Consider the following 15,304-nt stretch of genomic DNA (forward strand, 5'->3'; position numbering starts at 1 on the left):
TGGTATCGCTGCGTTCAGAAGTGTGTGATACATCAAAATCTAAAATAAATTAATCTGATCGGTAAATGGCATAACGAGAAAAAAAACGAGAATTACGTCTCTTTGGTCACCCCAACATTGCAATAAAATGAAATAAAAGGCGATCAAAACATCGTATCTACCCCAATATAGTATCAGTAAAAACCTCAGTGTAGGTCTCAAAAAATAAGCCCAGACACAGCCCCAGATCCAGAAAAATGAGAACGCTATGGGTCTCGGAAAATGGTGACAAAAGTGACATTTTTTTTTTACAAATTTCTGAATTTTTTTTCACAAATTTCTGAATTTTTTTTTCACCAGTTAAATAAAAAAAAACTATACATGTTTGGTTTCGGCGTACTCGTACTGACCTGGAGAATCATATTGCCAGGTCAATTTTACCATATAATGAATATTATAGATAAAAAACCCAAAAAACAATTGTGGATTGCACTTTTTTTGCAATTGCACCGCACTTGGAATTTTTTTCCTGTTTTCCAGTACACTATTTGGCAGAATGATTGGTGTCATTTAAAAGTACAACTCATCCCGCAAAAAAACAAGCCCTCATGTGGCTACATGACTGGAAAAATAAAAAAGTTATGGCTCTGGGAAGAACGGGAGGAAAAAAACAAAAAACGGAAAATCTCCCGGGGGTTAAGGTGTTAAATATTGGTACCAAGGGTAAGGCCAGATAGTAAGCTGTGTTGTGGTGAAATATAATGGTGTGGCAATTGACCACAGCTGTAGGCAGATGCATGCGACCGTATGCACCGCCTTGCTCTACTCTTAAACTACTTTCCAAATTTGACTGCAGCAGGAACCTGTAATATAAAGCAGAGAGATGGAGAAGAAAAACTCCAGTTGACTGAAAGTACGGATAAGTGTATGAAGCTGCCGGCTGGTGCAGGCACAGTATTTTAGTATTACTTTAGAAATATTATTTGCCTTATTTTCTTTTTTGCCATCCTTTTTACATATGTAAATAGAAGTGTTTTTAAATATTGAGAACTTTAAGAGGGGCGTTATTGCGTGAAAATACCTCAAGAGGGAGACAAACATTTGGAATAATATTTGGTAAAGCGCTTTTAGTCAATCCTTACCCGTGCATGAACACAGGATTACACTGGCATCCCTGATAATGATGTTATGGCATACAGCTTAAATATGCCATAACATTATGATCACGGTGGTCTGATTCCTGGAACCCCTCTGCTACGTTGAAAACGAGGCACTGAGTTCCTTTCATCTCATGACCTATACAGGGAGGCTCCTGGACCTTTATGTAAAAGGGACCATGCTGTATTTCCCTATGTAGGATGACACATAACTTCTCTGTACAGGTAGATCTGTAAAGAAGCAGCAGCACTCAACCAGAAAATTGCTGGGAGTCCCGATAGAGAAAATCATTTTGAGGGTGACACAACTTTTGTATTTTTTCATAAACTGTGCTGTATTTTCATAACCTCACAATTTCCTGTATTTTGATTTTATAACGTGCGTTCTAATGTGTAAACTCTTAAAGGAGTCTGTCACCCAAAAACTGTTGTTAAACCACTAATACATTCATATAGTGGACTTAACCGCCATAAAATCTTACCTGTAGTACAGATTTCACTAGTATCGTTTACATGTAGTTATCAATTTGTGATCAATATACACTGCTCAAAAAAAATAAAGGGAACACTTAAACAACAGAATATAACTCCAAGTAAATCAAACTTCTGTGAAATCAAACTGTCCACTTAGGAAGTGTAGCACCCTGAGGATTCGGCTGCTACAGGGGTATTGCACCTCAACCCAGAGGTGTGATATTCCACTCCCGGGCAAGGATGGAGAGTGGATCTGAGCTCGGTAGGCTGCATGCACTACACACATCCCATTTCCGGGGAGCAGACCAACGGTACTCCCACTTAGAAATGTGCAGGTACGACCGAGTCTGTTCCTGGCTGGAGTGGGAGGGGGGTGGTACATCCCAAGTAGTGTAGGGGCAGATAGGGGGAGCAGCCTGGGTAAAGTTAGGAGCTCATTGGGTGCTGGTCACCTGAGCTCACACATAGAGGGTGTATATAAGGTGGGCACCATCAAAGATCAGGGTCAGATGCAGAGAACAAGTCAGTTGGAGACAGCAAGACGGCTGCAGAGGAGCAGACAGCAAGCAGAGAGGAAGTCAGCCTGCAGCAAGGGAGAAGAGAGACCCTGAGTGAGAGAGGAGCAGAGAAGGAGTACCCAGAGGGGAGAACAGAGAGGACCCAAGAACCCAAATTAAAGCACCGGGTGAGGAGTCGGCACAGGGTACCGGAACCCAAGCTGGTGGGGGCAGAAAACACACCCTAGCCAGAGACCGGAGGCCGTGGGCAGCATCTGCCACGGCCACCCATCACATCCACCCCGAAGGCACACCACATGAAGGGTCAGGGAACCCAAGGCCAAGGGTGTCCCAACAGAAGGCCCGAGGGAGCTGGACCTAGGTGGATCACTGGTGGGGACGACCAGAGAACGGGACAGAAGGAGAGCTCAGGGCCACGCTCCGGACTTGTTTGGGGGTTGGCTGGATCCAGGACCTGGTGGACGCAGCACGGCTCGGGTGGTCACTCGGAGCTGGAGTGACCAGTACAACATCTGCAGTAAGTAAACACCCTTAACTGCACAACCCGACTCTGTCTTCATTGCCGTCTGCACTGCACCACCACAACCCCCATCCTCTGCACCTGTCCTCCCTGAGGCTATACCCCTCCCGTTGGGGGTTATCCCACCAAGCTGCGCATCCACCATCAGCCTCAGCGGACCCTGCTGCAGCGGCGGCCACAGTGACCGCATCGCAACGGGTGGCGTAGTCGACACAAAAGAACTCTTAATAACATCTGTAGGACTGCCACATAACACTGAGCTTGACGCCCTGGGCACGGGGCCGGGTCACAGCCGCTCGGAGACTACAACCCCCCATCTGATCCGGTGCCGGGTATTCCCCTCAAAAAGGAATATGTCCCAGGGGGCGCGTCAACTTTGGCGTAGTCGGCAGGATTACGTGCCCACAACAACCGGGTACTGCGTGCCTGAAGAAAAGAACGAGTTTACCTCAAAAAGAAGTCTCCTGCCGGTTCCGGAGGGTCCCCGCCATCGGACCCCATCACCAGTCGATTCCAGCCGGTTGTCCGCCATTAACAGCGTTTTCCCGCCATCTGCAGAGTTTCCCGCCACTGGGAAGCGATTCCCGCCATTTCCAAAGGTTTCCCGCCTTGGAAGAGCGGACGCCATTATGGGCGTGCCAGAGGGTGGCGAGAGGCCACCTCCCATCGTGGGCCAGGACCGAAAATGGCGCCAAAAGTGGAAACCGCCCCCACCAACAGAGACTGTGATGCTAGAGGTGTCGGTCAGCGTGAAAGAACTGCCCCTGGAGCTGACAATCACCAAGTGGCCCCGGGACCGCCCTCGAAGGGGGAGGAGATGAGAGAAAAGAGCGAAGATGGGTGCCGCCTGGAGCAGTCTGGAGCGAGCGCACCCGGAGGCAGGAAGCCTGGAGAGGAGCAGCAGAAAAGCTCACCCGGAGATGTCCAGAGAGCAGAGCAGCACCGGCCCGCTGGCCAGGAGCCTGCTGGAAGAAGAGCAGAGCAGCACCGACCCGTTGGTCAGGAGCCTGCTGGACACCACGACCCCACTAGGCCTAGTGGAGGTCCTTGCACAGCTCCCCCGAGACCGGGAGTGTGCGCAGACTGCCCTGGAGGGCCTCGCACGGAGGATGGCCCGGGTACAGCGCGAGATATTGGCGGAATGGAGCCGGGAGATGGCCCAGCAAGCTGAAACCAAGACGCAAGCTGAAACCAAGACCCGGAGCACGCCAGCCGAGATGAGGAAGGAGACCGCCTCTGAGGATGGCGCGGGAGGACCCAAGGCCGGAGACGGCGCCGAGAAGGGAGCCGAACGCATGGAGGCAGGTAAAGGGGACGCCTATACCCCAAGCCGTGACACCGCTTACCTGCCCCAGCTCCCCGTCGCAGAGCCCGAAAGTCCCCCTGCTGTGCCCGAAAACGCCATGTCACCGACGCAGACTAGGCCCCAACCGGAAGCCGCCGCCGCGACCCCTGTGACGTCACGCGCCTCGACCCGGGGCGTGACAAAGCAGGAAATACCACCAGCCTGGTCGCAAGGCCTAGTACCCCCGGGCGCCGAATCACCAACAGCGCCCCCTACCTCCGCGGAGCCTCCGGCCTGGCCGCAAGGCCAGGTAGCCCAGGGCGCCGCCGTATTAACGGTGCCCTTCACCTTCCAGGTGCCCCAGGCCTGGCCGCAAGGCCTGGGCAACCCGGGCGCCACCACCACCGCGCCCGCACCCGTAAAACCAAGGGTGCCGCGTCTGGGAGAGGACTTGTTTGCCCAGCACACGTGGCCGGACGGGCAGCCTTTCATCTGGCCCCAGAAGTATTACGAACTGGAGCACCAGAGGAGGGTTGGGGCCATGTGTGCACCCCTGATTCCGGCTCCGAAGCCCGTAATAAGGATCTCGCCCCCGCTAGCGGAAGCACAGTTTGAGTGGGACCCCACCGGAGAAGATCTAATGGGGTTCACTCAGGAAACTAGGGCAGCTGCAGCAGAGCGTGCGGAGTGCTGCCGCCAACAGCTCGAGGAGTTTGCGAGGGAGCGGAGAGAGAGGCGGGTCCGGGAACAACAGGCCCAAATAAGGAGCGCCGAGCAAAAGAGCCGGACCAGGAGGGACCCCCGTGCAGCGCACAGTCCCCGTACCACCGGGACTGTAATCAAGTTTAACCAGCAGCACGGGTGGGGCTTCATTCGAGATAACAACACCCCCGGCGACGTCTTTGTCACGCGCAGAGACGTGGAGTCCCATCTGCCGGAGGGGCACAGAGGTCGTGACCTCTACATCGGAGATGAGGTCACCTTTACCCGGCACAAGTGTGCCAAGGGACCTTATGCCCTCCACGTACACCGCCTGACGGAGGAGGAGTTGCGGTGCGAGGAGGAGGAGCAAGAGGACCCGGACGGGTCTGAAGTAACAACCAGCTGTAAGCAAAGAGCAGGAGGAAGACGCCGTTGAGTGCGGCAGAGCAAGTGATGTAAATAGTTACCCGACCGGGTACCAAAGAAACTGTTGATACATATATATATAGTCCCCGTTGGGACCAGCTGAGTGAACTGTTTACCCGTTTACCCCTTAATCCCACAGGCTGAGGACTGTGAGCAGCCATTCCCTTCCCTCTACCTGGCCGAGGACTGAGAGCGGCCATATCCCTGTATATAGTTGCGCTTCCTAAAGCGCCCCCTACCGGTTTTATAGGAAAACCAGTTTTTCTAAGAGACTGTCGCACTTTTCCCGGACACACGTTGCACAGTGTCCGGAGGAGGAACCTGAAACAAGAGACGACGAGAATGTTTATATGAAAAGTTTTATATATATAATGTTTTATATGTTTTATTATGTTTATATGAAAAAAAAAAAAAATTGTATGTTTTGGTGTTTATGTCTTACAGCCCGAGGACGTGCTGTGATTTACCAGGGGGGAATGTAGCACCCTGAGGATTCGGCTGCTACAGGGGTATTGCACCTCAACCCAGAGGTGTGATATTCCACTCCCGGGCAAGGATGGAGAGTGGATCTGAGCTCGGTAGGCTGCATGCACTACACACATCCCATTTCCGGGGAGCAGACCAACGGTACTCCCACTTAGAAATGTGCAGGTACGACCGAGTCTGTTCCTGGCTGGAGTGGGAGGGGGGTGGTACATCCCAAGTAGTGTAGGGGCAGATAGGGGGAGCAGCCTGGGTAAAGTTAGGAGCTCATTGGGTGCTGGTCACCTGAGCTCACACATAGAGGGTGTATATAAGGTGGGCACCATCAAAGATCAGGGTCAGATGCAGAGAACAAGTCAGTTGGAGACAGCAAGACGGCTGCAGAGGAGCAGACAGCAAGCAGAGAGGAAGTCAGCCTGCAGCAAGGGAGAAGAGAGACCCTGAGTGAGAGAGGAGCAGAGAAGGAGTACCCAGAGGGGAGAACAGAGAGGACCCAAGAACCCAAATTAAAGCACCGGGTGAGGAGTCGGCACAGGGTACCGGAACCCAAGCTGGTGGGGGCAGAAAACACACCCTAGCCAGAGACCGGAGGCCGTGGGCAGCATCTGCCACGGCCACCCATCACATCCACCCCGAAGGCACACCACATGAAGGGTCAGGGAACCCAAGGCCAAGGGTGTCCCAACAGAAGGCCCGAGGGAGCTGGACCTAGGTGGATCACTGGTGGGGACGGCCAGAGAACGGGACAGAAGGAGAGCTCAGGGCCACGCTCCGGACTTGTTTGGGGGTTGGCTGGATCCAGGACCTGGTGGACGCAGCACGGCTCGGGTGGTCACTCGGAGCTGGAGTGACCAGTACAACATCTGCAGTAAGTAAACACCCTTAACTGCACAACCCGACTCTGTCTTCATTGCCGTCTGCACTGCACCACCACAACCCCCATCCTCTGCACCTGTCCTCCCTGAGGCTATACCCCTCCCGTTGGGGGTTATCCCACCAAGCTGCGCATCCACCATCAGCCTCAGCGGACCCTGCTGCAGCGGCGGCCACAGTGACCGCATCGCAACGGGTGGCGTAGTCGACACAAAAGAACTCTTAATAACATCTGTAGGACTGCCACATAACACTGAGCTTGACGCCCTGGGCACGGGGCCGGGTCACAGCCGCTCGGAGACTACAACCCCCCATCTGATCCGGTGCCGGGTATTCCCCTCAAAAAGGAATATGTCCCAGGGGGCGCGTCAGAAGCAACACTGATTGACAATCAATTTCACATGCTGTTGTACAAATGGAATAGACAATAGATGGAAATTATTGGCAATTATCAAGACACACTCAATAAAGGAGTGCTTCTGCAGGTAGGGACCACAGATCACATCTCAGTACCAATGCTTTCTGGCTGATGTTTTGGTTACTTTTGAATGTTGGTTGTGCTTTCACACTCGTGGTAGCATGAGACGGACTCTACAACCCACAGAAGTTGCTCAGGTAGTGCAGCTCATCCAGGATGTCACATCAATGCGAGCTGTGGCAAGAAGGTTTGCTGTGTCTGTCAGCGTAGTGTCCAGAGGCTGGAGGCGCTACCAGGAGACAGACCAGTACACCAGGAGACATGGAGGGGGCCGTAGGAGGGCAACAACCCAGCAACAGGACCGCTACCTCTACCTCTGTGCAAGGAGGAACAGGAGGAGCACTGCAAGAGCCCTGCAAAATGACCTCCAGCAGGCTCAAATGTGCATGAGACTGCACAAACGGTTAGAAACCGACTCCATGAGGGTGGTATGAGGGCCCGACATCCACAGATGGAGGTTGTGCTCACAGCCCAACACTATGCAGGACGCTTGGCATTTGACACAGAACACCAGGATTGGCAAAGTCGCCACTGGCGCCCTGTGCTCTTCACAGATGAAAGCAGGTTCAAACTGAGCGCAAGTGACAGTCGTGTCAGAGTCTGGAGACCCCGTGGAGAGGGATCTGCTGCCTGCAACATCCTTCAGCATGACCGGTTTGGCAGTGGGTCAGTAATGGTGTGGGGTGGCATTTCTTTGGAGGGCCGCACAGCCCTCCATGTGCTCGCCAGAGGTAGCCTGACTGTCATTAGGTACAGAGATGAGATCCTCAGACCCCTTGTGAGACCATATGCTGGTGCAGTTGGCCCTGGGTTCCTCCTAATGCAGGACAATGCCAGACCTCATGTGGCTGGAGTGTGTCAACAGTTCCTGCAAGATGAAGGCATTGAAGCTATGGACTGGCCCGCCCGTTCCCCAGACCTGAATCTGATTGAGCACCTCTGGGACATCATGACTCTCTCCATCCACCAACGTCACATTGCACCAAAGACTGTCCAGGATTGGCGGATGCTTTAGCCCAGGTCTGAGAGGAGATCCCACAGGAGACCATCCACAACCTCATCAGGAGCATGCCCAGGCATTGTAGGGAGGTCATACGGACACGTGGAGGCCACACACAATACTGAGCCTCATTTTGACTTGTTTTAAGGACATTACATCAAAGTTGGATCAGCCTGTAGTGTGTTTTTCCACTTTAATTTTGGGGGTGACTCCAAATCCAGGCCTCCATTGGTTAATAAATTTGATTTCCATTGATGATTTTTGGGTGATTTTGTTGTCAGCACATTCAACTTTGTACAGAACAAAGTATTCAATGAGAATATTTCATTCATTCAGATCTAGGATGTGTTATTTGAGTGTTCCCTTTATTTTTTTGAGCAGTGTATTTATTTCTAAAGGCAACCATACATAGATTATCATACGCCATCATGGGCGGGATCGGCAGACAGTCTAATGTCCAGGACTGATGATGTTGGGAGAGAGAAGGATCTGGCACTCTGGATTTCCAACGGCCGATCCATTTCTCCTCCAGGAGATAAGTTGCTGCCTGAGGAGCCTGACAACAGCCCGCTTGTAGAGGACACAGGAGCATTCAGTCTAGTTGAGCGCTCTTACATATGGGGAAGTTGGGGCAGATAGCTGTCGACCAAACAATCATCTGGTCACCAGCTATCCTATATGTATGGGGGCCTTTTGCTGTGTTACAATGGCCTGTGCATTTCGTTATGATATTTCATCTATTAGCATCAGTGATTTGCTGATATCACGGAGGCTTATACCTTTATCTATAGGCTATGTTCTCTATTATGACTTCACAATGGGCAGAGTCTTCTTTTATTAACTGATTTTGGATGTAAAGATGACACAATAGTGGTGGTCTTTGTTAGTAGGATGTGTTCTGTATTAATGTTGTTGTATAGTCTGCATTTTTCTTCTTCTGTGGTAACTTGTTATGGTGATTTCACAATACCACGTGCCGTCATTTATAGCCTGTACTATATTGGTATGATGGCAAAATCATGTTTGTCTTTAATTTATAGGTTTTACATTAATTCCTTACCACAGCAACCAATTTTGGCCTTAATGAGCCCTTTTTTCAAATCTGACATACTGTATATACTCGAGTATAAGCCAACCCGAATATAAGCTGAGGCACCTAATTTTACAACAAAAAACGAGTATAAGTCTAGGGTGGGAAATGCAGCAACTATTGGTAAATTTCCCCATCCTGGTAATCATTCTGGTATTCATGGTCCCCTCATCCCTAATCTTGGTATGCATGGCACCCCTCATCCCAATCTTGGTATGCATGGCCCCCTCATCCCCAATCCTGGTATGCATGGCACCCCTCTTCCCCATCCTGTTATGCATGGCACGCCAATCCACCATTCTGCTATGCATGGCACCCCTCATCCCAATCCTGGTATGCATGGCCCCCTATCCTGGTATACATGGCCCCCCATCACTGCACACATGAAAAAAAAATAAAAACTTCTTCTCACCTTCCTTCCTCCCCTTAGCTCCAGTGCTGCGTCCTGTTCTGCCAGCAGCAGCTCACCTCTGCAACTGAGCAGCGCATGACATCACTGCCATGCGCCCTCAGACGCCGAGGTGAGGTGCCGGGATATTCACTCCTCTCCACGCCAAGACTATGGGTGTGGAGAGGAGTGAAAAGTCATTCTCCCTACTAGCGCAGTGTGAGTCGTAGCTGCACTTCCTGCAGCGGCTCAGGGATTCTCTGTGCCTTTCTAATAGCGGGCACAGAGGATCGCTAAGTCGCAGCAGGAAACGGCGGCTGTGACTCACACTGCGCTATTAAAGAAAATAAATATTCACCCCTCTCCACTCCCATGGGCGTGGAGAAGAGTGAATAGTCATTTTCTTTAGCAGGCTACTCCCTGTGCCCACTGCTCCACCGCCGCAACCCCCCCACAATATATACTGCATATATAAGTATATATAAAGTGCATACCCGAGTATAAGGCGAGAGGGGGCTTTTTCAGTATAAAAAATGTGCTGAAAAAGTCGGCTTATACTTGTGTATATACGGTATATCACTGTATCCTTTATACATCTTTTCTTGTAAAACACAGCAATGTTCCTAAGTAACATTTAACATATGTTTACTTTACTTTGATATAATTATGTAGTCGCGCTTTTATTTTTTAGGATTTTAAAAGGTATATATGTTCAGGAGTTAAGAATTTCAAGAACATTGCCAAAATATTTTTTTTTCCTAGAGATCAATTTAGAAATGGTTTTATTAGGGCTTTATATACCATATAAATGTCTTTATTTAAAAAATGGTACACCTCTAAGTGTTCAAAACAGCATTTAGTAAGTTTCTTAACCTTTCACCAAATTTTTCATGTTGAACTGAACACACAATGTAATAGTGGCTGCACAATGGAATAAAACATTTTGTTTGTTTTTTTCTTTTAATTTCACCTCTCCATGGTGGAGATATAAGCAATCAAAGTATTCAACACCTAGTGAGTTAATTTTTGTTGAGTCCAAGTGGATGTTATCAGATAGTTTTCACTGGCAGCATGTACTTTTTATCCTTTATGACATGGCCCAATCATAAGCAGGCAGCAACACTCAATGGAAAGAAGAACACATCCCCACAATAGCTTGGAGCAGGTTTCACAGCTTATGAGACATAACGGTACAGCGCTGATCTCTTGGTCTTACCTCCTGCATGAGTCAGTGTGGTGGGAGGGGCAGTGCAGCTGAGTTTAGCTGTGTCACCCTATAATCCATTCTGTCAGCTCTCCTCCTCTAATAGCATGGGCACCTCTTCTGTACTGCCCTTCCAATGGAAGTTTAAAAATCCATCCTGACTAAGGAATCCTGCTGGACATACACTTTTTAACTTGGGGTTCCAACACATTTTTTTCCCATTGTTAAACACATTAATTAGGGACATTTGTAATGTTTAGACATTATTATGCAATAAATATACAATATGTATAAAACATAAAAAACAATAAGCGCAGACACCAGTAGAGACCTCAAGGTAATGTTCTCTGACACCATCTCCATACCTCCCGGCTAAGGTTACAGATGGCTTTCCCTCCAGGCTGAAACTCTACAGGCTGGGCTTTTTGTATAGCTACAGTGCTGATTCTTTCAGCTCTCTCTTTCCTCTTCAGGGTATGTATCCACGGTGCGTCCAGGCCTGTTGCCCAGACGCTGCGGAAGAGCAGTCATTAGAAGAACTTATAATAGCACCTAAACCCAACAAATGTAAACTCTATAATAGATCACTCCCAAGGTACAGCTATCAGACCAATAGAAAAAGAGTTTTAGCGCTCGAAAATGCTCCCATATGTACTTTTAGCCAATATTGATTGTATGACTGTATCTTGAATATGTTTTGGTAAGCAGATAAAATGCCAAGACTTGTGTCACTGTCCAAATAATTTTGGACCTAACTGTAGTGATAATTGTTCTGGTGATGTATTCATCACCTTATCTATCATTAGTACATGAACATAGCACCCAAAGCATCATCAGTACATAAATATGACACCAAAGTCATCAATAGTGTATAAATAAGGCACAAGTACAATCATCAGTACATGAGTAGGGCACCAGAACCACCATCAGTACATGAATGCAGCACCAGTACAATCATCAGTACATTAATACATCACCAGAAACAACTTCAGTACGTAAATACATCACCAGAAACAACATCAGTATATGAATATGCACCAGAACCAGCATAAGTGCTTGACTACAAGAACAAAGCTTAGTATAGAGTTAAAATATAATGTCCGGTCAGCTCCATATACAGTTGTATCACATGAACCTACTACTATCAGTATGTCCTTAACAATAGTAAGGAGATACTGGAGTTGTCAACAGCCATCATCAGACTGCAGACCATACAGAGACCACAGTACTGATGAGTCAAAGTCAGTATCACAAATAAACATTTACATCCGGGTACATTATATATAACATCTTCTCTGATTGGAGTCATTTTAATCCTTTCATCTCCATCTGGTCTAGACGCCATAATGACTTCATTGGTACAGCTAGTTTCTGCAAACTTCCATCTGCTCTGTTCTTCTGCAGCACATCCCAAGATAGTGACCTTAAAAACAAGAGTGTTATTATAATGCTCTCTCCATGAAAATATCTGTACATACTATGCCCTAAAAACACCTCTCATGCTAAATGGCCTCCACACGGTCTGATGTTATGAGCTACACACATCACGCGGTCTGGCTTAATGAGCTAGAACCACCACACCGTCTGCCATTTTCAGCTATAACCGTCACATCATTTACATTTATGGACCATGATCTATACCAAGGCTGTCCCCTCTCCACTGTTTTCCCTTACTCTCTCTATTTCCACACTTTTCCCCTTCCTCCAAACTGTGCCCCCATTTCACACTTCACCACCCCTATATCTATACTGTACCCTCTCTTCACACTATGCTGTCATACTGATCACCATGCTGCCCTCTCCAAACTGTGCCCCTTTCTCACACTACCCCCCTCCATGGTATGATGGTCACTACAGCCACCCATATGTAGTATGATGTTCACCATAGCCCTCCACACAGTATGATTTCAACCACAATCCCCCATACAGTATGATGTCCACCACAGTCCCCCATACAGTATAATGGCCTCCACAGCACTTTATACACAGTATAATGTCCCTCACAGCCCCTTATACACAGTATAATGTCCCCCCTGCTGACCCATACGGTATGATATCCACTACAGCCTTAACATACAGTATGATATCCACCATAGCCCCCCATAGAGTATGCTTACCACATCCCCCCACACACACAATATAGTCACCATCATAGCATTCCCCCATACAGTATGATGTCCACCACATTGCCCCCACAGTCCCCATACAGTATAACAGCCTTTTATATACAGTATAATGTAATCTTCCCCCATAATGTACCACATAGCCCCCAATACAGTATGATGTCCACCACAGACCCCATACAGTATGGTAACCAAAGCTTTCTTTATAGGGTACTGTGTGGATATTATAGTGGAGACTGTGGTGACCATACTGTTTAGGAGGCTGTGGAGTACAGTATACTGTAAAGTATGGTCACCACAGCCCCCAGTATAATGACCCCCACAGCCCCCTATACGGTATAGCCATCACAGCCCCCTTTAAAAAATGACCACCACGGCCCCCAGTATAATGTCCCTACAGCCCCTTATACAATCTGATGTCCCCACAGCCCCCATTCAAAGGTCAAATAATATAAGAAAAAAAACGCTTATACTCACCTAATCTAGGCTTCCTGTCTAACGCCGCCTCTGTCTCCACTTCAGTCTTGTATAGCAGTGGGCACTGGGTGGCACAATACAGTGATGTCATTGCTCCCAACATCCCCTGTGTGGTACCGTCTTCTTCAGAGCGCAGGCTGGAAGTAGCCTGTGTTCTGCTAGTGTTAAAGGTGGAGCAGGGAGCTGACTAAAGCGCCTCTGCTTCTGTCTCGATGCTCACATCATCAATTGTATTCGTGTTTTAAACACGCAAATGCAATTGAATGGAGGGAGGGAATGATGGCTATGGCACAGGCAGAGAGAGTAGTATTAGTGACTCACTGACACCGCTCACCTGTGTGCCTGCGTCCTGTTGTCACTATGATGCATGCTGGTGGTGAAAGGAATGTACAGGCCGGTTGCTGGCACAGCACTATTTAAAAGGAATCTGTCACCCCTTGGCACTTTTCTGACCTCTAATATGGGCATACAGGTGATAGAAATGTGAATCTTTACTTACCTGTATGCCTCATATTAGAGGTCTTGTGGCTGTGAAATTGCTTTTTATTTCTTCTGGATTATCATGTGTTCCCGTCTGGGAATGGGAAGAAATCTCGCCTACTGTTTTAATTAAAATATTTCACCCCTCCTCTGCACGTCACAGTGCCCTGTGACATGCAGTCTTCATGGCTAGAGCCCGCGCCTGCTCACTTCACCCTGCCGTCTATGTACCATTGTAGGGGGGTGACAGATTCCCTTTAAGTGAGTTTTTTTTTTTTAAATTGAACTCTCCTAGGAAGGCAAGTGGTAGCGCCCTAGTCAGGTGCCAACCCTTGCCTACTCGGAGTCACGGCCCTGACTATAAGCGTAATATAAATAATGATTTTAGGATGACAGACCTGTAAAAGGATTCTGTCACCATGAAGGCCCTGAACCACTGTAATGCATGGAGAGACACAGATATCAATTTAACTATTACCTCTGAATTTGCTTTCACTCAACAACAGTAAGCCTGCAAATAGGCTGTCCTATGTATGGTACCAAAGCATCTAGCAGTCTGCTGTACGCTAAGTGTAGGATTCTGGGAGATGCCCTATAATGGAGTGCACAGGCTGTATGTGGGCATACTGCACTACTGCATAGGAGCGAAAGTGAGCTCAGAGATAATAATTACATGTAAAGTCTGCTCAGCTTCTCGTACTCCATAACGCGCTGCCTGAAGATCGGACTACATGTTTATTGTGACAGATTCCCTCTAAGCCTTATGGTACTGTACTGACATAAAACTTGGACTGGACAATTGGAATTTTACTAAATCCAAACATTTAATATGAATCTCTTCTGGATTTCCTTTTACATGCCAGAAGTACATTTTGGATAGAAGTAGTTTAATTGCTAATACAGTAACTGAGGTCTGTTGTTTCTTTTAAAAATTGTTTTTATGATACTCTAATGATTTGTCCACAATGTATTGTATAAACTGAGGACTATCAACTTCAATATTGGCTGGGACCAATATAATAAAATTGTTAGCAGAGAATATTCTTGCTTCTACAACTGTGTCGGTATTTGGGCTGAATGACACCTGAAAAAGAGAAAAGACAAAAGCACTTCTGAATGTCATCAGATTTCCCAACAACTAAGTTACACAGCAAAGGTCTGCAAGAAGAGGTTAATGGCGTAATATAAGAATAGACTTTTTTTTTTTAGAGAAACTATCCATAACTAGTGTTGAGCGAATTTGTTTGGCATTTCAAATTCGGGTTCGTGTTCGGGGTTCCGGCTTGTTCGCGCCAAAAAATCGGTGGATTTTTTGGCGCAAACAAGCCAGAACCCCGGACACGAACCCGAATTTGAAATGCCGAACAAATTCTCTCAACACTATCCATAACTAAATTAACAAGTGCAATAATAGTTTTATAATAGGCAGTTTTGAATTTATTTTGTTTGGGCTAATAATACTTAGAGGAATACATTTATTTCTCATTGTTAGCCTAACTCTATAGGTGGACAATGAAGACCAAGGCACTGATTCATCATTTGCATTTTTTTTAAGTGACTTTTCTTCTTTGTCTTGTGTTATTTGTTGCTATTTATTCACTAAATCCTACTTCATGAATTTTGTGTAAAATCAAAGATTTCTTTTTT

General features: G+C 47.7%; 1 protein-coding gene across 2 annotated transcripts in view; it reads right to left on the minus strand.

Annotated features, from left to right (window-relative positions):
* Nucleotides 1–14,462: 14,462 nt before the first annotated feature.
* Nucleotides 14,463–15,304, minus strand: part of CLUL1 (clusterin like 1) — a 75,963-nt gene continuing 75,121 nt past the window's right edge. For both annotated transcript variants that reach the window (XM_073676712.1, XM_073676711.1), the window contains one exon: nt 14,463–14,741. In XM_073676712.1, the coding sequence (XP_073532813.1) occupies nt 14,583–14,741 (159 nt within the window). In that variant the 3' untranslated portion in view covers nt 14,463–14,582. The remainder of the gene's footprint in view (nt 14,742–15,304) is intronic.

The sequence above is a fragment of the Phyllobates terribilis genome, unplaced genomic scaffold, assembly GCF_046119375.1.
Source record: "Phyllobates terribilis strain yellow unplaced genomic scaffold, ASM4611937v1 Scaffold_4__5_contigs__length_816908805, whole genome shotgun sequence".
In the NCBI taxonomy this organism is placed as follows: domain Eukaryota; kingdom Metazoa; phylum Chordata; class Amphibia; order Anura; family Dendrobatidae; genus Phyllobates; species Phyllobates terribilis.